At 64.7% G+C, this 17,290-nt stretch overlaps 1 protein-coding gene across 1 annotated transcript in view; it reads right to left on the minus strand.

The window, feature by feature from the left end:
- LOC132430354 (mucin-2) overlaps positions 1-16,962 on the minus strand; it is a 29,204-nt gene extending 12,242 nt beyond the window's left edge. The window contains exons 1-31 of the mRNA XM_069540990.1: positions 16,887-16,962; positions 15,560-15,830; positions 14,658-14,772; positions 14,272-14,368; positions 14,088-14,197; positions 13,719-13,929; positions 13,406-13,531; positions 12,804-12,921; positions 12,409-12,547; positions 12,214-12,321; positions 12,056-12,125; positions 11,785-11,922; positions 11,529-11,690; positions 10,965-11,059; positions 10,402-10,528; positions 9,762-10,017; positions 9,582-9,634; positions 9,363-9,463; positions 8,824-8,975; positions 8,422-8,560; positions 7,996-8,106; positions 7,731-7,910; positions 7,364-7,603; positions 6,786-6,942; positions 6,505-6,636; positions 5,878-6,025; positions 5,499-5,542; positions 4,952-5,149; positions 2,776-4,008; positions 1,858-2,464; positions 340-1,461 (exon numbers count right to left, since the gene is read on the minus strand). Coding sequence (XP_069397091.1) covers positions 340-1,461; positions 1,858-2,464; positions 2,776-4,008; positions 4,952-5,149; positions 5,499-5,542; positions 5,878-6,025; positions 6,505-6,636; positions 6,786-6,942; positions 7,364-7,603; positions 7,731-7,910; positions 7,996-8,106; positions 8,422-8,560; positions 8,824-8,975; positions 9,363-9,463; positions 9,582-9,634; positions 9,762-10,017; positions 10,402-10,528; positions 10,965-11,059; positions 11,529-11,690; positions 11,785-11,922; positions 12,056-12,125; positions 12,214-12,321; positions 12,409-12,547; positions 12,804-12,921; positions 13,406-13,531; positions 13,719-13,929; positions 14,088-14,197; positions 14,272-14,368; positions 14,658-14,772; positions 15,560-15,830; positions 16,887-16,962 — 6,836 coding nt within the window. The remainder of the gene's footprint in view (positions 1-339; positions 1,462-1,857; positions 2,465-2,775; positions 4,009-4,951; positions 5,150-5,498; positions 5,543-5,877; positions 6,026-6,504; positions 6,637-6,785; positions 6,943-7,363; positions 7,604-7,730; positions 7,911-7,995; positions 8,107-8,421; positions 8,561-8,823; positions 8,976-9,362; positions 9,464-9,581; positions 9,635-9,761; positions 10,018-10,401; positions 10,529-10,964; positions 11,060-11,528; positions 11,691-11,784; positions 11,923-12,055; positions 12,126-12,213; positions 12,322-12,408; positions 12,548-12,803; positions 12,922-13,405; positions 13,532-13,718; positions 13,930-14,087; positions 14,198-14,271; positions 14,369-14,657; positions 14,773-15,559; positions 15,831-16,886) is intronic.
- Positions 16,963-17,290: the final 328 nt, after the last annotated feature.

A 17,290-nucleotide genomic window follows, 5' to 3' on the forward strand; every position in this document is an offset into this window, starting at 1 on the left:
GAGTTGGAGTTGCAGTCCCAGTTGAAGTGGTGGTGGGTGTTGTGGTTAGGGTCTCTGTAGTGCTTGGAGTCTCTGTTGTGGTTGTACTGAGGGTCGGAGTTGGAGGTCCAGTTGAAGTGGTGGTGGGTGTTGTGTGTGGGATCTCTGTAGTGGTCGGAGTTGGAGTCTCTGTTAAGGTTGTGGTGGGGGTCGCAGTTGGAGTCCCAGTTGAAGTGGTGGTGGGTGTCCCAGTTGGGGTCTCTGTAGTGGTCAGAGTTGGAATCTCTGTTGTGGTTGTGGTGGGAGTCGGAGTTGGAGTCCCAGTTGAAGTGGTGGTGGGTGTTGTGGTTGGGGTCTCACTAGTGGTTGGAGTTGGAGTCCCTATTGTGGTTGTGGTGGGAGTTGGAGTTGCAGTCCCAGTTGAAGTGGTGGTGGGTGTTGTGGTTAGGGTCTCTGTAGTGCTTGGAGTCTCTGTTGTGGTTGTGCTGAGGGTCGGAGTTGGAGTCCCAGTTGAAGTGGTGGTGGGTGTTGTGGTTGGGCTCTCTGTAGTGGTTGCAGTTGGAGTCCCTATTGTGGTTGTGATGGGGGTCGGACTTGGAGTCCCAGCTGAAGTGGTGGTGGGTGTTGTGGTTGGGCTCTCTGTAGTAGTCGGAGTTGGAATCTCTGTTGTGGCTGTTGTGGGGGTCGGAGCTGGAGTCCCAGTTGAACTGGTGGTGGGTGTTGTGGTTGGGGTCTCTGTAGTGGTCAGAGTTGGAATCTCTGTTGTGGTTGTGGTGGGGGTTGGACTCGGAGTCCCAGTTGAAGTGGTGGTGGGTGTTGTGGTTCGGGTCTCTGTAGTGCTTGGAGTCTCTGTTGTGGTTGTCGTGGGGGTCGCAGTTGGAGTCCCAGTTGAAGTGGTGGTGGGTGTTGTGTGTGGGATCTCTGTAGTGGTCGGAGTTGGAGTCTCTGTTAAGGTTGTGGTGGGGGTCGCAGTTGGAGTCCCAGTTGAAGTGGTGATGGATGTTGTGGCTGGGGTCTCTGTAGTGATTGGAGTTGGAATCTCTGTTGTGGTTGTGATGGGGGTTGGAGTTGGAGTCCCAGTTGAAGTGGTGGTGGGTGTTGTGGTTGCGGTCTCTGTAGTGGGTGGAGTTGGAATCTCTGTTGATGTTGTGCTGGGTGTCGGAGTTGGAGTCCCAGTTGAAGTGGTGGTGGGTGTTGTGGTTGGGGTCTCCGTACTGGTTGGGGTTGGAATCTCTGTTGTGGTTGTCGTGGGGGTCGGAGTTGGAGTCCCAGTTGAAGTGGTGGTGGGTGTTGTGGTTGCGGTCTCTGTAGTGGTCGAAGTTGGAATCTCTGTTGTGGTTGTGCTGTGGGTCGTGGTTGGAGTCCCAGTTGAAGTAGTGGTGGGTGCTGTGGTCAGGGTCCCTGTAGTGGTCGGGGTTGGAATCTCTGTTGTGGTTGTGCTGGGTGTCGGAGTTGGAGTCCCAGTTGAAGTGGTGGTAGGTGCTGTGGTTGGGGTCTCACTAGTGGCTGGAGTTGGAGTCCCTATTGTGGTTGTGATGGGAGTTGGAGTTGCAGTCCCAGTTGAAGTGGTGGTGGGTGTTGTGGTTAGGGTCTCTGTAGTGCTTGGAGTCTCTGTTGTGGTTGTGCTGAGGGTCGGAGTTGGAGGTCCAGTTGAAGTGGTGGTGGGTGTTGTGTGTGGGATCTCTGTAGTGGTCGGAGTTGGAGTCTCTGTTAAGGTTGTGGTGGGGGTCGCAGTTGGAGTCCCAGTTGAAGTGGTGGTGGGTGTCCCAGTTGGGGTCTCTGTAGTGGTCAGAGTTGGAACCTCTGTTGTGGTTGTGGTGGGAGTCGGAGTTGGAGTCCCAGTTGAAGTGGTGGTAGGTGCTGTGGTTGGGGTCTCACTAGTGGCTGGAGTTGGAGTCCCTATTGTGGTTGTGATGGGAGTTGGAGTTGCAGTCCCAGTTGAAGTGGTGGTGGGTGTTGTGGTTAGGGTCTCTGTAGTGCTTGGAGTCTCTGTTGTGGTTGTGCTGAGGGTCGGAGTTGGAGGTCCAGTTGAAGTGGTGGTGGGTGTTGTGTGTGGGATCTCTGTAGTGGTTGGAGTTGGAGTCCCTATTGTGGTTGTGGTGGGAGTTGGAGTTGCAGTCCCAGTTGAAGTGGTGGTGGGTGTTGTGGTTAGGGTCTCTGTAGTGCTTGGAGTCTCTGTTGTGGTTGTGCTGAGGGTCGGAGTTGGAGTCCCAGTTGAAGTGGTGGTGGGTGTTGTGGTTGGGCTCTCTGTAGTGGTTGCAGTTGGAGTCCCTATTGTGGTTGTGATGGGGGTCGGACTTGGAGTCCCAGCTGAAGTGGTGGTGGGTGTTGTGGTTGGGCTCTCTGTAGTAGTCGGAGTTGGAATCTCTGTTGTGGCTGTTGTGGGGGTCGGAGCTGGAGTCCCAGTTGAACTGGTGGTGGGTGTTGTGGTTGGGGTCTCTGTAGTGGTCGGAGTTGGAATCTCTGTTGTGGTTGGAGTTGGAATCTCTGTTGTGGTTGTGGTGGGAGTCGGAGTTGGAGTCCCAGTTGAAGTGGTGGTGGGTGTTGTGGTTGGGGTCTCACTAGTGGTTGGAGTTGGAGTCCCTATTGTGGTTGTGGTGGGAGTTGGAGTTGCAGTCCCAGTTGAAGTGGTGGTGGGTGTTGTGGTTAGGGTCTCTGTAGTGCTTGGAGTCTCTGTTGTGGTTGTGCTGAGGGTCGGAGTTGGAGTCCCAGTTGAAGTGGTGGTGGGTGTTGTGGTTGGGCTCTCTGTAGTGGTTGCAGTTGGAGTCCCTATTGTGGTTGTGATGGGGGTCGGACTTGGAGTCCCAGCTGAAGTGGTGGTGGGTGTTGTGGTTGGGCTCTCTGTAGTGGTCGGAGTTGGAATCTCTGTTGTGGCTGTTGTGGGGGTCGGAGCTGGAGTCCCAGTTGAACTGGTGGTGGGTGTTGTGGTTGGGGTCTCTGTAGTGGTCGGAGTTGGAATCTCTGTTGTGGTTGGAGTTGGAATCTCTGTTGTGGTTGTGGTGGGGGTTGGACTCGGAGTCCCAGGTGAAGTGGTGGTGGGTGTTGTGGTTCGGGTCTCTGTAGTGCTTGGAGTCTCTGTTGTGGTTGTGGTGGGGGTCGCAGTTGGAGTCCCAGTTGAAGTGGTGGTAGGTGCTGTGGTTGGGGTCTCACTAGTGGTTGGAGTTGGAGTTCCTATTGTGGTTGTGGTGGGAGTTGGAGTTGCACTCCCAGGTGAAGTGGTGGTGGGTGTTGTGGTTGGGGTCTCTGTAGTGCTTGGAGTCCCCATTGTGGTTGTGGTGAGGGTTGGAGTTGGAGTCCCAGTTGAAGTGGTGGTGGGTGTTGTGGTTGGGGTCTCTGGAGTGGTCGCAGTTGGAGTCTCTGTTGAGGTTGTGGTGGGGGTTGGAGTTGGAGTCCCTGTGGAAGTGGTGGTGGGTGTTGTGGTCGGGGTCCCTGTAGTGGTCGGAGTTGGAGTCTCTGTTGTGGTTGTGCTGGGGGTCGCAGTTGGAGTCCCGGTGGAAGTGGTGGTGGGTGTTGTAGTTGGGGTCTCCGTAGTGGTCGGAGTTGGAGTCTCTGTTGCAGTTGTGGTGGGGGTCGGAGTTGGAGTCGCAGTTGAGGTGGTAGTGAGTGTTGCGGTTGTGGTCTCTGTAGTGGTCGGAATTGGAGTCTCTGTTGAGGTGGTGCTGGGGGTCGGAGTTGGAGTCCCAGGTGAAGTTGTGGTGGGCGTCGTGACCGTTTCCATGCGACACTCATCCGTCACCAGGCAACAATAGACGCGTATCTCGTAGTCATAGCAGACTTCAAAAGGTCCTTTTCCAAACTGGTCTTCGTTCTTGCAGATGAACCCGAAGGAGACATTGCACTGAGCCTCCTGGCCCAGCTCCTCCCATCTGAGGTGCGGCGGTATGGCCACCCTGCACTCGATATCCTTGGGGGCCCTGCAGACATGGTTGAATGTCTCTCGGTCTCCACCATCACTGCCGATTCTGGGATGGTCATCGTTGATCCAGTCGGACCAGGAGCAGCATAGCCCTAGGCGAGCAAGACGCAGCGCTGGTTAGCCAGGCTGGGGTGTGCCTTTCAGGAGATCTGTGGGACTCGGAGAACCGAGACCCCTGGGACCAGCTGTCCCCATCATCACCAAAGGGCGCAGTGTTGGCTCTGAGGCTCTAAGCTGAGCCCTAACTTCCACCCTCCACTTCTCCCCTCCTTCTGCAGCTAAAAACCCAAGACCCCAATGCCATGCCAGTGACAGACCCAGGCCTCAGAGCGCCAGCCTAGCACCCATTCCTCAGCTACCTTCAAATCCTTATGTCAAACCAATAAATAAGGAAAGGGCCACCCAGTCCAGCGAAGAAGCGCGCCGGCAGGGACTTGGTCTGGACTCTTGACCAATGTTTTCACCCTGAGCTGGTCAGGTCCCCTGCACGTGTCCCTGGGCTCAGCAAATCGGGAATCAAGTCACCAAAATACAGCATCTTCGGTCCGCGAGCCGCTGGTCCAGCCCACCCAGCCCAGCCCCGTGTCTGGGTCTCGAGGGAGGCGCCCAGCAGTTTTCTGCAGGTCCTCGCCCTGTATCATTGGGAACGCCGTCAACGTGACTTACTCTGAGTTGTTGAAGAGGGAGATGGCACTGCAGTAAAATGGGGGGGAAAGAGAATGTCATTCTATAGCTCTGAGGTTTTTCAAACCTTTTAATTTTACCAGTTTCTTTTCCCAGTGGCTGGCGGCTGGCGGCTCGTTCAGCAGTAGCTGCAATTTCAGCCCGAGCAAATGCACAGGGACTAGAGGGTGTCTCTCTGCCTCCTCTAACCCTTAGGGGTAGTTTCCTGCGGGTCTGGGGAGACGGCCCCGAGTCGCCATCACTGCAATCTGGGCTCAGGGGTGTGGTCAAGATGCTGGGAGGCGGGGGACACTCCCTGAGTTGAGAGGCATGTCGGCATCACACCCATCTACCTAGAAAGGCCGCCCTGCTGGGATCAGGGGAAGACCTTACCTGTACTGGCGGTCAGAGTGGTGCTCGTGGTGGTGGAGGGGGTGATGAGGGAGACAGAGGTGGTGGTGGCGGGTGTTGAGGGGGACGAGGGTGGTGGGGTGGGCTCGCATATGCTGAAGTGCTCCTCCACCGTCCCGTTGGGGCCACAGGTCTCCCAGTAGCAGAAGGGGCTGTCCTTCTTAGAGGTGACATTCTTCCCTGGGGGGAGGCCGACGTCAACACGTCAGGAACAAGACAGAGACACACAAGGCCTTCCTCAGTCTGTCCCAATAAGGGGAAGACTGGTTTCCCCCACCTCCAACCACTGGCAAACCAGTGCCCGTCAGGACCCCATTCCCAGAATCCTAAGCGGTGCCCATCAGGACACAGAAGCTACACCACAGATGGGGCATCTGCTCCCCATCAGGAGAAACACAAACATTGCAGGTGAGCCCGAGGGGCTGCTGCGAATCAGAGGCACATCTGAGCTGGGAGCCCCAGGGAAGCCACACGGAAGAAAAGGGGGAGGGGGAGGGCCAGGAGGACCGTCCAGGGGCGGGCAGCTTACCTACTTCTGGCCAGCAGACAACTTGCGAGGAGTTGTCACACACACTGAAAAGCAAGAGCAAGGCTGCAGGCCCGAGGAAACACTGGCCTCTCCCAGCCGCCTCTGCCGCCGGCCCAAAGCCTCAGGGCGCCACCCCAAAGGCTGAGTCCAGGAGCCCCCGCCTGGGTTCCCACTGTGGGCAGAGAGGGGACGAGGCAAGGGGAGCAGAAGGAAGGAGGGCCCACTTCTCCCCTCCCCGTGTTTCCTGTGTGCGAGCGGCCATGTGTCCACATGTGTGTACATGAACAGCACTGTGTGCCGGTGTGTGTGCGTGGATGTGGGTGCGTGTGTGCGTGTGCACTGATCTCCCCCGGGGCCCCTGCGGCGTGAGCTTAGATACCAAGAGTGGCAGATCTGCTCCGTGGGCACAGGCTCTCCGGGTGCGTAGTGAGTGCCGTTGACGTAGCAGCCGCATTGGTCCCGTGTGACACACTTCTTCAGGTCCTCGTCGTAGATGGGACTGTCCTTAGGGCACCGGGGGTAGCAGCCTGGTGGGCACAGGGCACTGGGCTTGGACCGGCACAGAGGACCCCACATCCACAGACCCTACCCATCTTCCCCACCCTGGCAGGTCCTCTTCTCCAGATGTCCTCTGGGAAGGCAGGGGCCTGGACACCGCCCCCTTCCTGGGGCCCTGACACGGCCCTGTGGCCAAAGGGACAGCCAGGCCCCGCCCAGCCTCCTGGGGGGCACGCCCACTGCTCCCTCCCCAGATCTCCGTGTTCTCAGCTCACAGACGCTGCAGAGGACTCCCTAGCCCCCACCTCGCCCTCTTCTGCTCTTTCCCCACAGCAGCTTCGCCCCCGACCTCACACGGTCTCCTGACCTGACGTGGCGTGTTAAGCTGCCCCTTTTCTGCCTCTCTCCTCTAGGGCGGGGTCTCGACTCAGGCTCCCAGCCCCCTGTCAGCGCGGCGAGCCTGGCCCACCCTGGCACGCAGGGTCCCGGGCCCCACAGGGCGCCTCACCCTCCAGGTGGGACATGGAGATGTTGAAGTGAACGCCGCTGATCGTCCTGCACGTCTCAAAGCTGTGGGTCCCGCAGGGTTCGTAGTGCCACTGACACTCGTTCGGGGGGTTGTAGTAGTCACAGAATATGGCTGGGGGAGGGGGGAGGGGGGTCAGGCTCGGGGAGGGCCGAGGCCGGGCGGGGGAGGCGGGGGGGGGGTCACAAACACCCCATCCCCTGGCGCAGCAGCCTCCGGCCCGCCACACTGGCACCCCAGGCCCAGGACAGGCGGGCACTCACGGCACAGCTCGGGCGTCCTCCAGAACACGCAGGCCCCCTCCTTGGTGCACTCCTGGGCGTAGGCGGCCACAGCAGAGCAGAAACACTCACAGTCCCCGCCCGTGTCGCAGGAGCACGAGTCGTGGACACAGGCTTCGTAGAAGGGCTTGGGGTCCACCTAGGGGAGGAGCCTCCATGTGCCCGGTGTCTACACCGCCCTCATGCGGACAGGCCTTCCCCTGTGGCCCAGGAAGCTCGGGACCCCAAGGCCGACTCTGCGCCCGGGACAGGGTGTGGTCACCCAGCCCTAGCCCCCCAGTGGGGCTGGCAGGGGAGGTCCAGCAACGGTTGCCCAACCCTGCCCACCTCCCCCCACCACTGCCGGGAGCTAAGGGCCATCTGGGCCTCAGGGGCTTGTGTCCTTTCTCCCTCCCTGGAAGGTCCAGAGGCCGGGGGTCCAACCAGGGGTCTCAGAGGGAAGGCTGGACCTCTGGTCACGTGTCCAAAGGACACAGAAGATGGAGCTGAAGCTGGAGAACAGATGGCACAGGCTGACGCAGCCCCGCCCTCGGCCCCGCCCTCGCCCACTCCCCACCCACCTTGCTGTGGCAGACCCCGAAGACCGGGCCCTTGATGATGCTGCACTGCTTCTCGGCCCAGGAGCGGCGGTGCGGCCTCAGGACGCACGGCTCGGGGGTGGCGCTCACGTCCGGACAGGTGGGGGCCTCCTTCCAGCTGTTCCCGAAGTCCAGCTCACTCTCCACCACCATGTGGTCCCGCGTGGTGAAGTCGTTGCTGGATCGCTGGTCAAAGTTCCCACACAGGCCACACACAGTGCCCTGCAGAGACAAGCCGGCCGGGGGCTTTGCCGGGGGCTCGCAGGCGGGAGGGGCTGGCCGCTCACGAGCCTGGGGGGCCCGGGGGGAGCACAGGCACGGACTGGCTGACGGGCAGGCGGCTGCGCACCTTGTAGGAGGGGGCGAGCTTGATGAAGACGCTGGTCCTCTTGTCCCAGATGACGAGGATGCCGACGCTAGCCTCCACCACCAGGTACTGGCCCACTTCCCGCGTGGTGTAGGCCACATGGTGGCCCACGTCACGCTGTATCACCATGCAGTGTTTGTCCTCCAGCTTTAGCTCCGTCCTCTGTGCCCAGGGGAGAGGCCCCGTCACTGGCCGGGTCTGAGGGTCCCCAAGGGACCATGCGTGCCCAGGGGAAGGCAGCACTCACCCCCAGGAAGATCTTGATGGCCTTGGAGCAGGTGACACCCGTGGTGCCACAGGGGACATTCTCGGTGATGACACTGAAGGAGCCCAGTGAGGAGTTCTGGCCACAGTAGTCCTGGGGGCCCACGGGCACGTGAGCCAGGCCAGCCCGGCCATGAGGGTCCTGGGCACCTCCCCCCAGCTGGACCTGGTCGAGCCTCAGCCCCTCATCTGTTGAGAGGGGCCTTAACCCCCCAAACACACACGCCCCTCTGCACCCCACACCCCCGCAACCCACGGGAGGGTCATGGAATGGGAGGGCCACGGAAGGGCTCCCGTCCCGCCCCAGACCCCTCCACTCGGAGCCTCCTCACTGGTCTGGAGCAGCCCAGGGCCAGCAGCGCAGGGGCCACGAAGCAGTGGCAGGCTCTGGCCATGCCCTCGGCCTCACCTGAACGGCCACGTAGGAGCAGCGTCCATCAAAGTCATAGTACTTCCCATCGAAGGTGATGTAGTGGCTGTTCCCATAGATGGCACAGGTGCCGTGGCACACGGACTGGGTGCATGCCCAGCGCCCTTTCTGGCAGGTGCTGAGGAGAGCGAGATGGGGGGCCTGGAGGGGCTGCAGGGGCCCAGGTCCCCCACCCCTGCTCAGCGTGTACCCTGGCGCTGTGCGGAAAGCCCTCCAGCAGCTCACAGAGCACACCTCCAGGCCCTCCTATCCCAGCGCCCACCCAGGCCAGGGCCCTGCAGACCCCGGCCAGCCCCGCGGAGGAGACCCCCGTGGAGGAGGCCTGTGGTCCAGGGCCGGCTCCCCACGGAGTGCTTGGGGGTCGGGGGCCAGGGTGCTTACCAGGTGTTGCAGTCCACCCTGATCTTGTCCCCGGGGGAGTACAGGTCCTTGTTGTGCACACACGGGCACGCCTCCTCCACCACGCAGCCACCCCGGCCATCGTCAATCAGCCCTTCAGGGCACACGCAGCCGCTGATGCACTCCATCTGGTACTGGCGGGCGGTTGGAGAGCGGGGTTCGGGGATCAGGTGCCGGGCCCAGGGTGGCTGACCCCTCTTCTGTTGCTGCAGACACCCCTCTTGCCCCGCCCCCCCACCCTCTGACGCTTGACGCCTCTCCCTGGTCCAGCCTCTGGAGCCCTGCCCCCGGGCTCACCACTGGGCTGGGAGATGGGGGAAAGCAGCCTGCCAGGGGCCCCTACACTGGTCCCTGTGCCCTCAGCGGTCTGGGTGGGGACCCACAGGTGGTCACCTCCCACGAGGAACGGGGAGGGCCGGCGAAGCGCATGTGTCCAGAGGACCTAGGGCCCAGAGCCGCAGGACCGGCCGTACGGGAGCCCGCCTGCACCCCTGTCCACAGCGCCCCCGCCCAGCACGCACATAGCCGGCAGCCAGCGTCTGGCAGCTGACGGGCCTGGGGTTCCGGGTGGCCAGCGCCGTCCGGTTGTTGCAGTCGACATGGATCTTCGGGGCCGGGCAGCCTGCGGGACGGAAGGGGCCACATCAGCTCAGGTGAAGTTGGGTGTGGGGCTCGCGCAGGCGATGGAGGGGGAGCAGGTTGGGGGGCGGCAGGCCATGCACAGGGCAGCAGCCACTTACGCTGGTAGGGCTGCTTGACCTGCAGGCAGTGCAGCCTCCCGTTCTGGCAAACGCTGTGAGGGAGAGGTGGGGGGTGAATGGGGCCCTTCGGGGGCGGGCCCAGTGGCTCTGTGGGACTGGGCGGGGGTGTGGGCGCCCCCAGCAGAGCCGGCCCTCCCTCCCTGACCCCAGGCCACACACCATCGCTTCTCCTGCCTCAGGATGGTCTTCCCTGCCTCCAGGTAGAGGCCATCGTGGTAGCAGGAACACTTGGCCAGGACCACGCAGTGGCCCTTCTCGTCCAGGAAGGTGTGGTCGGGGCAGCCGCAGCCGTCCACGGGTGCGAAGCCCTTGACACAGTGGGTGTCAGGCTCAGACAGCGAGCGGCAGGTCGGCTGGCAGGTGGTCAGGTTGTACAGGAAGACCTGCGACCTGGGGCAGGAGCCCACGTCCTTGTCTGCAGAGGGGAGGGGCCGGCCTGAGGGGCGGGAGGACGGCCCGCAGCTCCCTTCCCCGAAAGCCAGCCCTGAGCCCCACATCTGGCCAGGACACCCACCCAGCCAGGGGGCCAACGAGGGCAGTCACCCCGGGACCCCTGGCCACACAGGTGCCCCAGCCCCCTGCACGCACCTCCCCTCTGAGCTAAGGCATCGTGGCCACAGTTCCAGGCCCCTCCCTGCAAGCAGAGGGGCCCAGGGCTGGTTTCCTGCTGCTTCCTAGCCGGGGAAGCTGGGAGTGAGGTCGGCCCCCTGCACCCTCAACCCTCGACGGCCAGGGTGAGCTGCCACCTGGGACAGCAGGGCCTGGAGGCCGGCCCGGGCCCAGGACACCTGGCACTCACTGCAGACGCGCTCCCGCCAGCCCCACAGCGTGACGCCCTTGATGGTGCAGGCGCGGGCGTAGGAGGACAGGGCCGCGCACATGCAGTCCTCCATGCTCTGACAGTTGCACGTGTCGTATTTGCACCTCTGTGGGGGCAAACAGGGCAGTGAACGGGGAGAGCTGGCTGGGGGACATCACGCCCGTGTGAGCACACAGACACGCAGCATTTACGCACGTGCACACACACACCCAGCTATACACACGTGCTGTGCTCACACCCAGCCGGTTCGCACGGGAGCCGCGCAGGCAGCGGGCAGGGCAGTGCCGGGGGCCGGTTCGCACGGGAGCCGCGCAGGCAGCGGGCAGGGCAGTGCCGGGGGCCGGTTCGCACAGGAGCCGCGCAGGCAGCGGGCAGGGCAGTGCCGGGGGCCGGTTCGCACAGGAGCCGCGCAGGCAGCGGGCAGGGCAGTGCCGGGGGCCGTTTCGCACGGGAGCCGCGCAGGCAGCGGGCAGGGCAGTGCCGGGGGCCGGTTCGCACGGGAGCCGCGCAGGCAGCGGGCAGGGCAGCGCCGGGGGCCCCACCTTGTAGTACTCGGCCGGGTCCACGGCAGAGTGGCACTTGCTGAACGGGCTCTCTGTCTTCTTCAGCAGGGAGCACCAATGCTCGGCGTAGTTGGCTGGAGAGGGTTCAGCCCATCAGTGCGGACGGCCCTCCAGCAAGCCCCCAGGTCAGGCTGCCCAGCCGCCCAGGCTGGAGCAGACACTGTCCCCTCGGTGGACCGAGCCCAGGCCCCTCCCTTCAGGGCAGGTCAGCACAGGACGGTGCCCCTTTGTAGGGCAAGGGCTCCCACCCCTCTCCTCTCTCCACCTCGTGGACGTGGCAGGTGACCTGGCAGGTGTTAGGGTGTCCTGTCAAGGCACCAGGCCAGCCCCCAGATGAGGGCCACCAGCCTGCGATTAGTAGCCCCGGCCCCTCTGCCATGTCACTGGGCAGGCTGCCACCGTGGGCCACCATAAACCAGCCGCAAGGCAGACGGCAGCAGGTGGACGGCTGGCTCTGTTGTCTCCACACGACACCCGCCCGCCGCGTCCCACCAGGAGCCCTGTGTGCGCCGGGCCAGCTCCCCAGCGGCCAGGCCTCACCGCTCTCGATGCTGAGGGAGCAGGGGTCATCCAGCCAGTCCAGCTTGTTGCGGCAGCTCGACTGGGCCTTCCAGGAGTTGGCGAAGCCGGCGCCCGTGGCCTCCACCAGCCCACCGGGCGTCCTGAAGTCGTCACCTTCAAGGCCGTTGAAGTTCCCGCAGAGGCCTGAGGGGCCAGGACAGGGTTGGGAAGGGTCGGGGGTCAGAGTGCGCAGGCCCGAGGGTGGCCTGCGTGGGGGGCGCTGGGCGGGGCCGCTCACCCTGCACCAGCCCCTGGGCGGCATGGTCCAGCGTCAGGAAGAGCTGCATGACCGGCACCAGCTGGACCTGCAGCCTGAGGCCGAAGGCGGTGGTCACGACGATGTGGTGGGAGGACGGTTGAAGGATGGAGAAGCTCGCTGCAAGGCAGGGGAGGGGAAGGGCCGTGGAGGGCTCGTGGGGAGGGCTCCCCTCCTTTCCCATCCCCCTCCCCCGTCTCCCTCCCCCCGCCCCGCCCCCTCCCCGGCATGGGCGCCCTGGAGCTGGACTCACCCGTCACGTGGGGCAGGTTCACCTTAAGCTCATTCAGCAGGACGCTGCCGTCCGACTTGAAGGCCACCACCTGTGGGCAAGGCCGAGTGCACACGGGGGCTGAGAAGGGCCTTGGGGCCCCCGGGGGTGCTGCGAGGGCAGGGGGCAGGGGCACCCACGTTCTTCTTGTTGTCAGCCAGCAGCACCACCGTCTTCAGGCAGGTCTGCTTGTCGGTGGAGCCACAGGGGGTCAGCTCGCCCAGGACGGCGTAGGAGTCATGGGTGTCCTGCGGGGAGGGCACAGGGCGTTGCAGCCACGCAGCGGGTGGGGCAGGGTCCAGCTCCACCCACATGCCCACCCGGGTGCCAGCCACCTTGGTCAGCACGTAGTAGCAGTCCCCGTGGAACGTGTACTTCCTCTCGTCGAAGGTGGTGATATGGGCGCCGCCCTCCAGGGCGCATGTCCCGGGACACTGCAGGTCCCGGCACACCCAGCGGCCGGCATTGCAAACACTGCAGGCAACAGGGCCAGGGTCAGGCTCGACCGCCGCCCCTGCCCTCGGGACCCCCAGCCCACCCGGACCCCTGCCCTCGGGCCAGCCCACCCGGACCCCAGCCCACCCGGACCCCTGCCCTCGGGCCAGCCCACCCGGACCCCTGCCCTCGGGCCAGCCCACCCGGACCCAGCCCTCGGGCCCAGCCCACCCGGACCCCTGCCCATCTGGACCCCTGAACCCCAGCCCGTCGGGACCCCAGCTCCGGGACCCACCACTGCTCGCAGTTGTTGGTGATCTGTTGGCCAGGCGCGTACAGGTGTCCATGCAGCTTGCAGTGACACTGGTTCACAGGGATGCAGCCGTCACCCTTGATGTCATCGTACACAGTGCCTGGGACAGCGCGGGACATGTTCCATTCAGCCGGCCCGAACAGCGCCAGCGTCCCCCCTGGCGGGGCTGCCGCTTCCAGGGCCACAGCCAGGGGCCGGCCTCCCTGAAGGGGTGCTGCCAGCCAGGCCTCCCAGCCACAGACACCTATGGTCCTTTGGGGACAACTGTGGTCCCCACACTGTATCAGAGGGACCTGCTTCCAGGCTCAGAGCCACAGGCCAGGCAGGAGGAGGTCTGTCCACGGGTGATGAGCAGGAAGGTGACACTGCTGTGTGTATGTTGGGGGGTCTGCAGCCCTTGTAGCCCTTCTATCTGGACCTTGTCCCCGATGTCCCTGCAGGGCCCCGAGCTGTCGCTCTCCCTCAGCATGGCTGAGAGCCGAGGCCCAGGCAGCGAGGCGGCCGTCCCGCCAGGCACAGGCGGCGGGCGGTGCTTCAGGGCAGCGCTCTCCACTCCGCTGCCTGCGTGCGTCCCCAGCACTCACCTTCCGGGCAGAAACAGCCGTCCATGCGATGTTCCTCACACAGGCTGCTGACCTCCAGGTGTGAGCAGGTGTCCATGCAGGGCGAGCCGCTCTCCAGGTAAACCATGGTCCTGGGGCAGCTCTTAGCTGGACAGGCAGAGGCAGGCCCCTGAGCCGAGGGCAGGGCGCAGCGGGTGCCACGAAGGGTCCGTGCCGGCCTCGCGCCCCGGCTGAGCTGGGCACAGCATGGCTCCCAGTCCAGGGCGCAAAGGGCCCCGCGCTCCCCGCGGATCGTGCCCCACGTGCCCCCGGCTCCTGCCCGCGCGGCACTTACGGCAGAGCGAGGCGGTCCTCCAGTTCCGCGGCCTGCCGCCGGCGTGCGAGCACTGGCGGGAGAACTCGGCGATGGTGCCGCAGACGCAGGAGGCGCCATGCGGGCACTGGCAGCGGTCCTGCACGCAGGCCTGCACGTACAGCTCCAGTGGCACCAGCTTCCGGCAGTCCTCGAAGGCCGTGTGTGTCAGCAGCCTCTCGCACTCGGCGCGCTGGCGGGCAGTGGGTGGGGCTGCTCATGGCCTCCTCTCCCCTCCGCGCCGCCGGGGCGGGCGCGGGGTCCCCAACAGAGGCCAGCAGGCACGGCTCTGGGGGGAGGGGCAGGCTCTGCTCCCACGGCCCCCTCCCCCCCGAATGGCCAGCGACTCACATGCTCAGAGCAGGACGCGGGGGTCGGCACCTCCTGGGGGCCCTCGCACACCTCCTCAGGCTTGTTCACCTTCTGCATGTTCCCAAATTCGACGGGACTGAAGAGCACGCCTGGGGGGCACAGCCGTTCAGCGGGGCCGGGCGGGGAGCCTGCCCGCAGCCCAGCCGCCAAGGCCCGAGGAGGCCCTCACCATCGGAGAGGAACTCAGAGTAGGTCTGCAGGCCGTTGTAGTCACCGCAGAGGCCGCACGTGTGGTTCCGGAACTTACTGTCCAGCTCCAGCTGTCCGGGGAAGGGAGACAAGTGAGCAGGCCGTGGGGCAGCCAGGTCAGCCTCAGAACCCTGCCTGAACGGGTGTCAGCCGTGGTGGGAGAGCTGGGGTTAGCTGGGGGGAGGGGGCGGGGGAAGGGGCAGGGCCAGCACCACCCCGGGCCAGAGGGTCCCCTCACGGGGTGGGCCGCCTGACCCCCGCTCTGCCTCCAGCCTCTCCACCCGCCCAAAGGCCACACAGCGCCCCAGCCCGCCCAGACCCCCTCTTGGTCCCCTGGGGTCCCCGAGGCCCGTGACACACCATGACCGAGTCCTCCCGGTTCCACATGAGCATGAGGCCGGCACGGGAATAGACCTTGGTGTAGGCGTCATTCTGCTCGATGAGCAGCCCCGGGCTGTAGTGCGGGCTGCTGACCCTGGGGGATGGGCACCGGGGTCACGCCGGCCCACGCAGCACCCACGTGGCAGAGGGGCTGAGGCTGGGGGCGTGGGTGGGGTGGCCGGCTCCCATCCGGAGCCACAAGCAGTGTGGCCACCCTCTGGGGGCACTCGAGCCGTGGCCCAGCCCCTGTCCACCTGCCTGGCTAGGTCCTCCGGGCCGAGCCACACCCGCCGGCCCAACGCCCTCTCCACACCCCCTCCCTGGGCTCTGCTCTGGGCAGGGCCCCCAGGGAGCCCGTAAAGCCCTGGGAGGAGGGGGGCCAGGCTGGAGAAGCCCCACCCGCCCCATCGCCCAGGGCAGGCGCCGCACCCACCCCACGCTGCCCCTGTGGGCCCTGTTCCCACCCCCTGCTCTGAGCCTGGGCTTCGGGGAATCGAAATCCCTTGCAGCAGGGGAAGGGCAAACCCTGCAGGTGGGGACGCCCCCTGCACCCCAACCCCCGCCCGCCCGGGGCAGGAATGAGCTCAGGGCCCCTTTGTTCCTGAGACAACGCGGGACAACGTGGGGGAAGGAGGAACGGGCCTCCCGTGGGCTCCTGTAACCCTAGCTTGGGCTGCCAGGCCACCCTGCCCAGCACGGTCCAGCCCAGAGCCTGGTGGGCTGCCAGCAGCGGGGCTGGAGGAGACTCACTGGTAATAAAGCTCTCTCCCCAACACTCTCCTTCTTAGCCGGCGGGGCAGTGGGGGGAGGTGGGGGGAAGGGAGGGCAAGCGGGGGCACTGGCTCACAGGACGTGGGAAGGGACACTGCCTGGCCACTCACACGGCGCCGTTCACCACAGCGAGCTGCCTGGTGAGGTAGATGGCATCACCCTTGACGGTCAGCAGGATGTACTCGACCTGGGGGTGGCCCCCACTGCGGCCGGGGGCCCGTTTCAGGTGCACAGCGAACTCCTGGTAGGTGTCCCGGCAGTCAGAGGCGAAGTTGTAGTCGCACAGCCCGGGGAAGCGGAAGACGTCTCCGTCGAAGGTCTTGTAGTGGGAGTTGCCCCACGTGCTGCAGACGCTCTGGCCGTGGTTCCGGGTCCTGCCTGCTGGGGCGCAGCGGGTGGGCACGTGAGCAGCCCATGTCGCCAGGAAGCCCGTCCGTCCGAGGCTCTGGCCTGGCAGCGGCCCTCTGAGGACCCTCCAGAGGCGCCCCGCAGCAGCTCAGAGCCCGTCGGGGTCTCGGCCCAGGCCCCAGGGAGGGTCGTCCTGCGGGGGTCCTCTGCTGGACACTGGCCACCCCATCCACGCAGTCTCAGCCCCCTGAAAGGGCGTCTCCAGCCGCCGCGCCCTCCCACCCTGACCCTGCGGGGGATGCGGCTGTGTGCTGAGCGGGGAGCAGGGCCAGAGGGGCTGTCGGGCTCCCTGGCGCCCTGTCAGCCTGGCCCAGCTCCCCACCCCGGTCTCCACCACACTCCGTCCATCGACACCCCAGCCAGCACCCCAGCCCCGCTCCAGCCGCCCCTCATCCCGCAGAAGATCTGTGCCAGACCCCTCAGAGGGAACCTGCGTCATGTTCATCCGTATGGGGCCAGCTCCCCCTTCCCCCAGCCCCGCCACCACCCTGTCCCCAAGTGCCCTGCTGGGACAGAGATGTCCCCATCCTACATCTGCATGGTCTTCTCTGGCTGAAGCCACCCCTTGAGCAGAGACCCAAACAGCTGGCTCTGCTGAAGGGCCCGGCTTGGTCTTGACCCCCAGTCCCGGTACTGATACCGGGACTGGGGGCCTCCCCTGGCCCGGCCCCTCCTGGCAGGCCCCTGCCTCCCCTAGGCCCACAGGCAGCCACCCAGACCGGTGCGTCCGCCTGGGACTGTCCGCTGGATACACACTCTGGCCAGGCAATCACCTTCAGAAGCATGGTGGGAACCCAAGACCCCCTTCCTCCCTCCCTCCCTCCCTCCCTCCCTTCCTTCCTTCTTTCCTCCCTCCCTTCCTTCCTTCCTTCCTTCCTTCCATCCCTCCACCCAAAGTCAGCAGGGGTGGGGCTGCAGGAGGCCTGGCCCACGCTGTCCACCCCAAAGCCCGGGCCGAGGGAAACACCTCTACCCCAGGCAGGACCATGTGCCCTGGGCCGCCCGGTCTTCCTGCCCGCACCCTCTCACCTCTCCGGAGTTCTGAGCCCCCGGCCCAGGTCAGAGTCAGGCAGAGGGCCACCAGGAGGGCTAGTGGCAGCCCCATGGTGGCCAGAAACCTGGTGTGGGAGAGCGACCGGGGCAGGGGTCTGGGCCTTATATGGCCCCGCAGAGCAGTCGAAGGGTGGGGAGGGCAGGGGAGGGGCGAGGGGTGGGTGGGGCACTGCCAGATTGTCAGGAAAGCAGCTGCGGGGGCTCCAAGGGCCCTGGTGGGGAAATATTGATTCAGGTTATCTGAGGTTTATTTTTTATTGCTCCCCGGTTAGAGCTGGCTCTGCCCAGAATGTGGCAGCCCCAATTACCCGATTCCAACACACACCCAAGGCGGACCTCCGTCCCTCCCAGCCACTAGCGGAACCAGGCCCGGGACAGGG

The sequence above is a fragment of the Delphinus delphis genome, chromosome 8, assembly GCF_949987515.2.
Source record: "Delphinus delphis chromosome 8, mDelDel1.2, whole genome shotgun sequence".
NCBI lineage: Eukaryota > Metazoa > Chordata > Mammalia > Artiodactyla > Delphinidae > Delphinus > Delphinus delphis.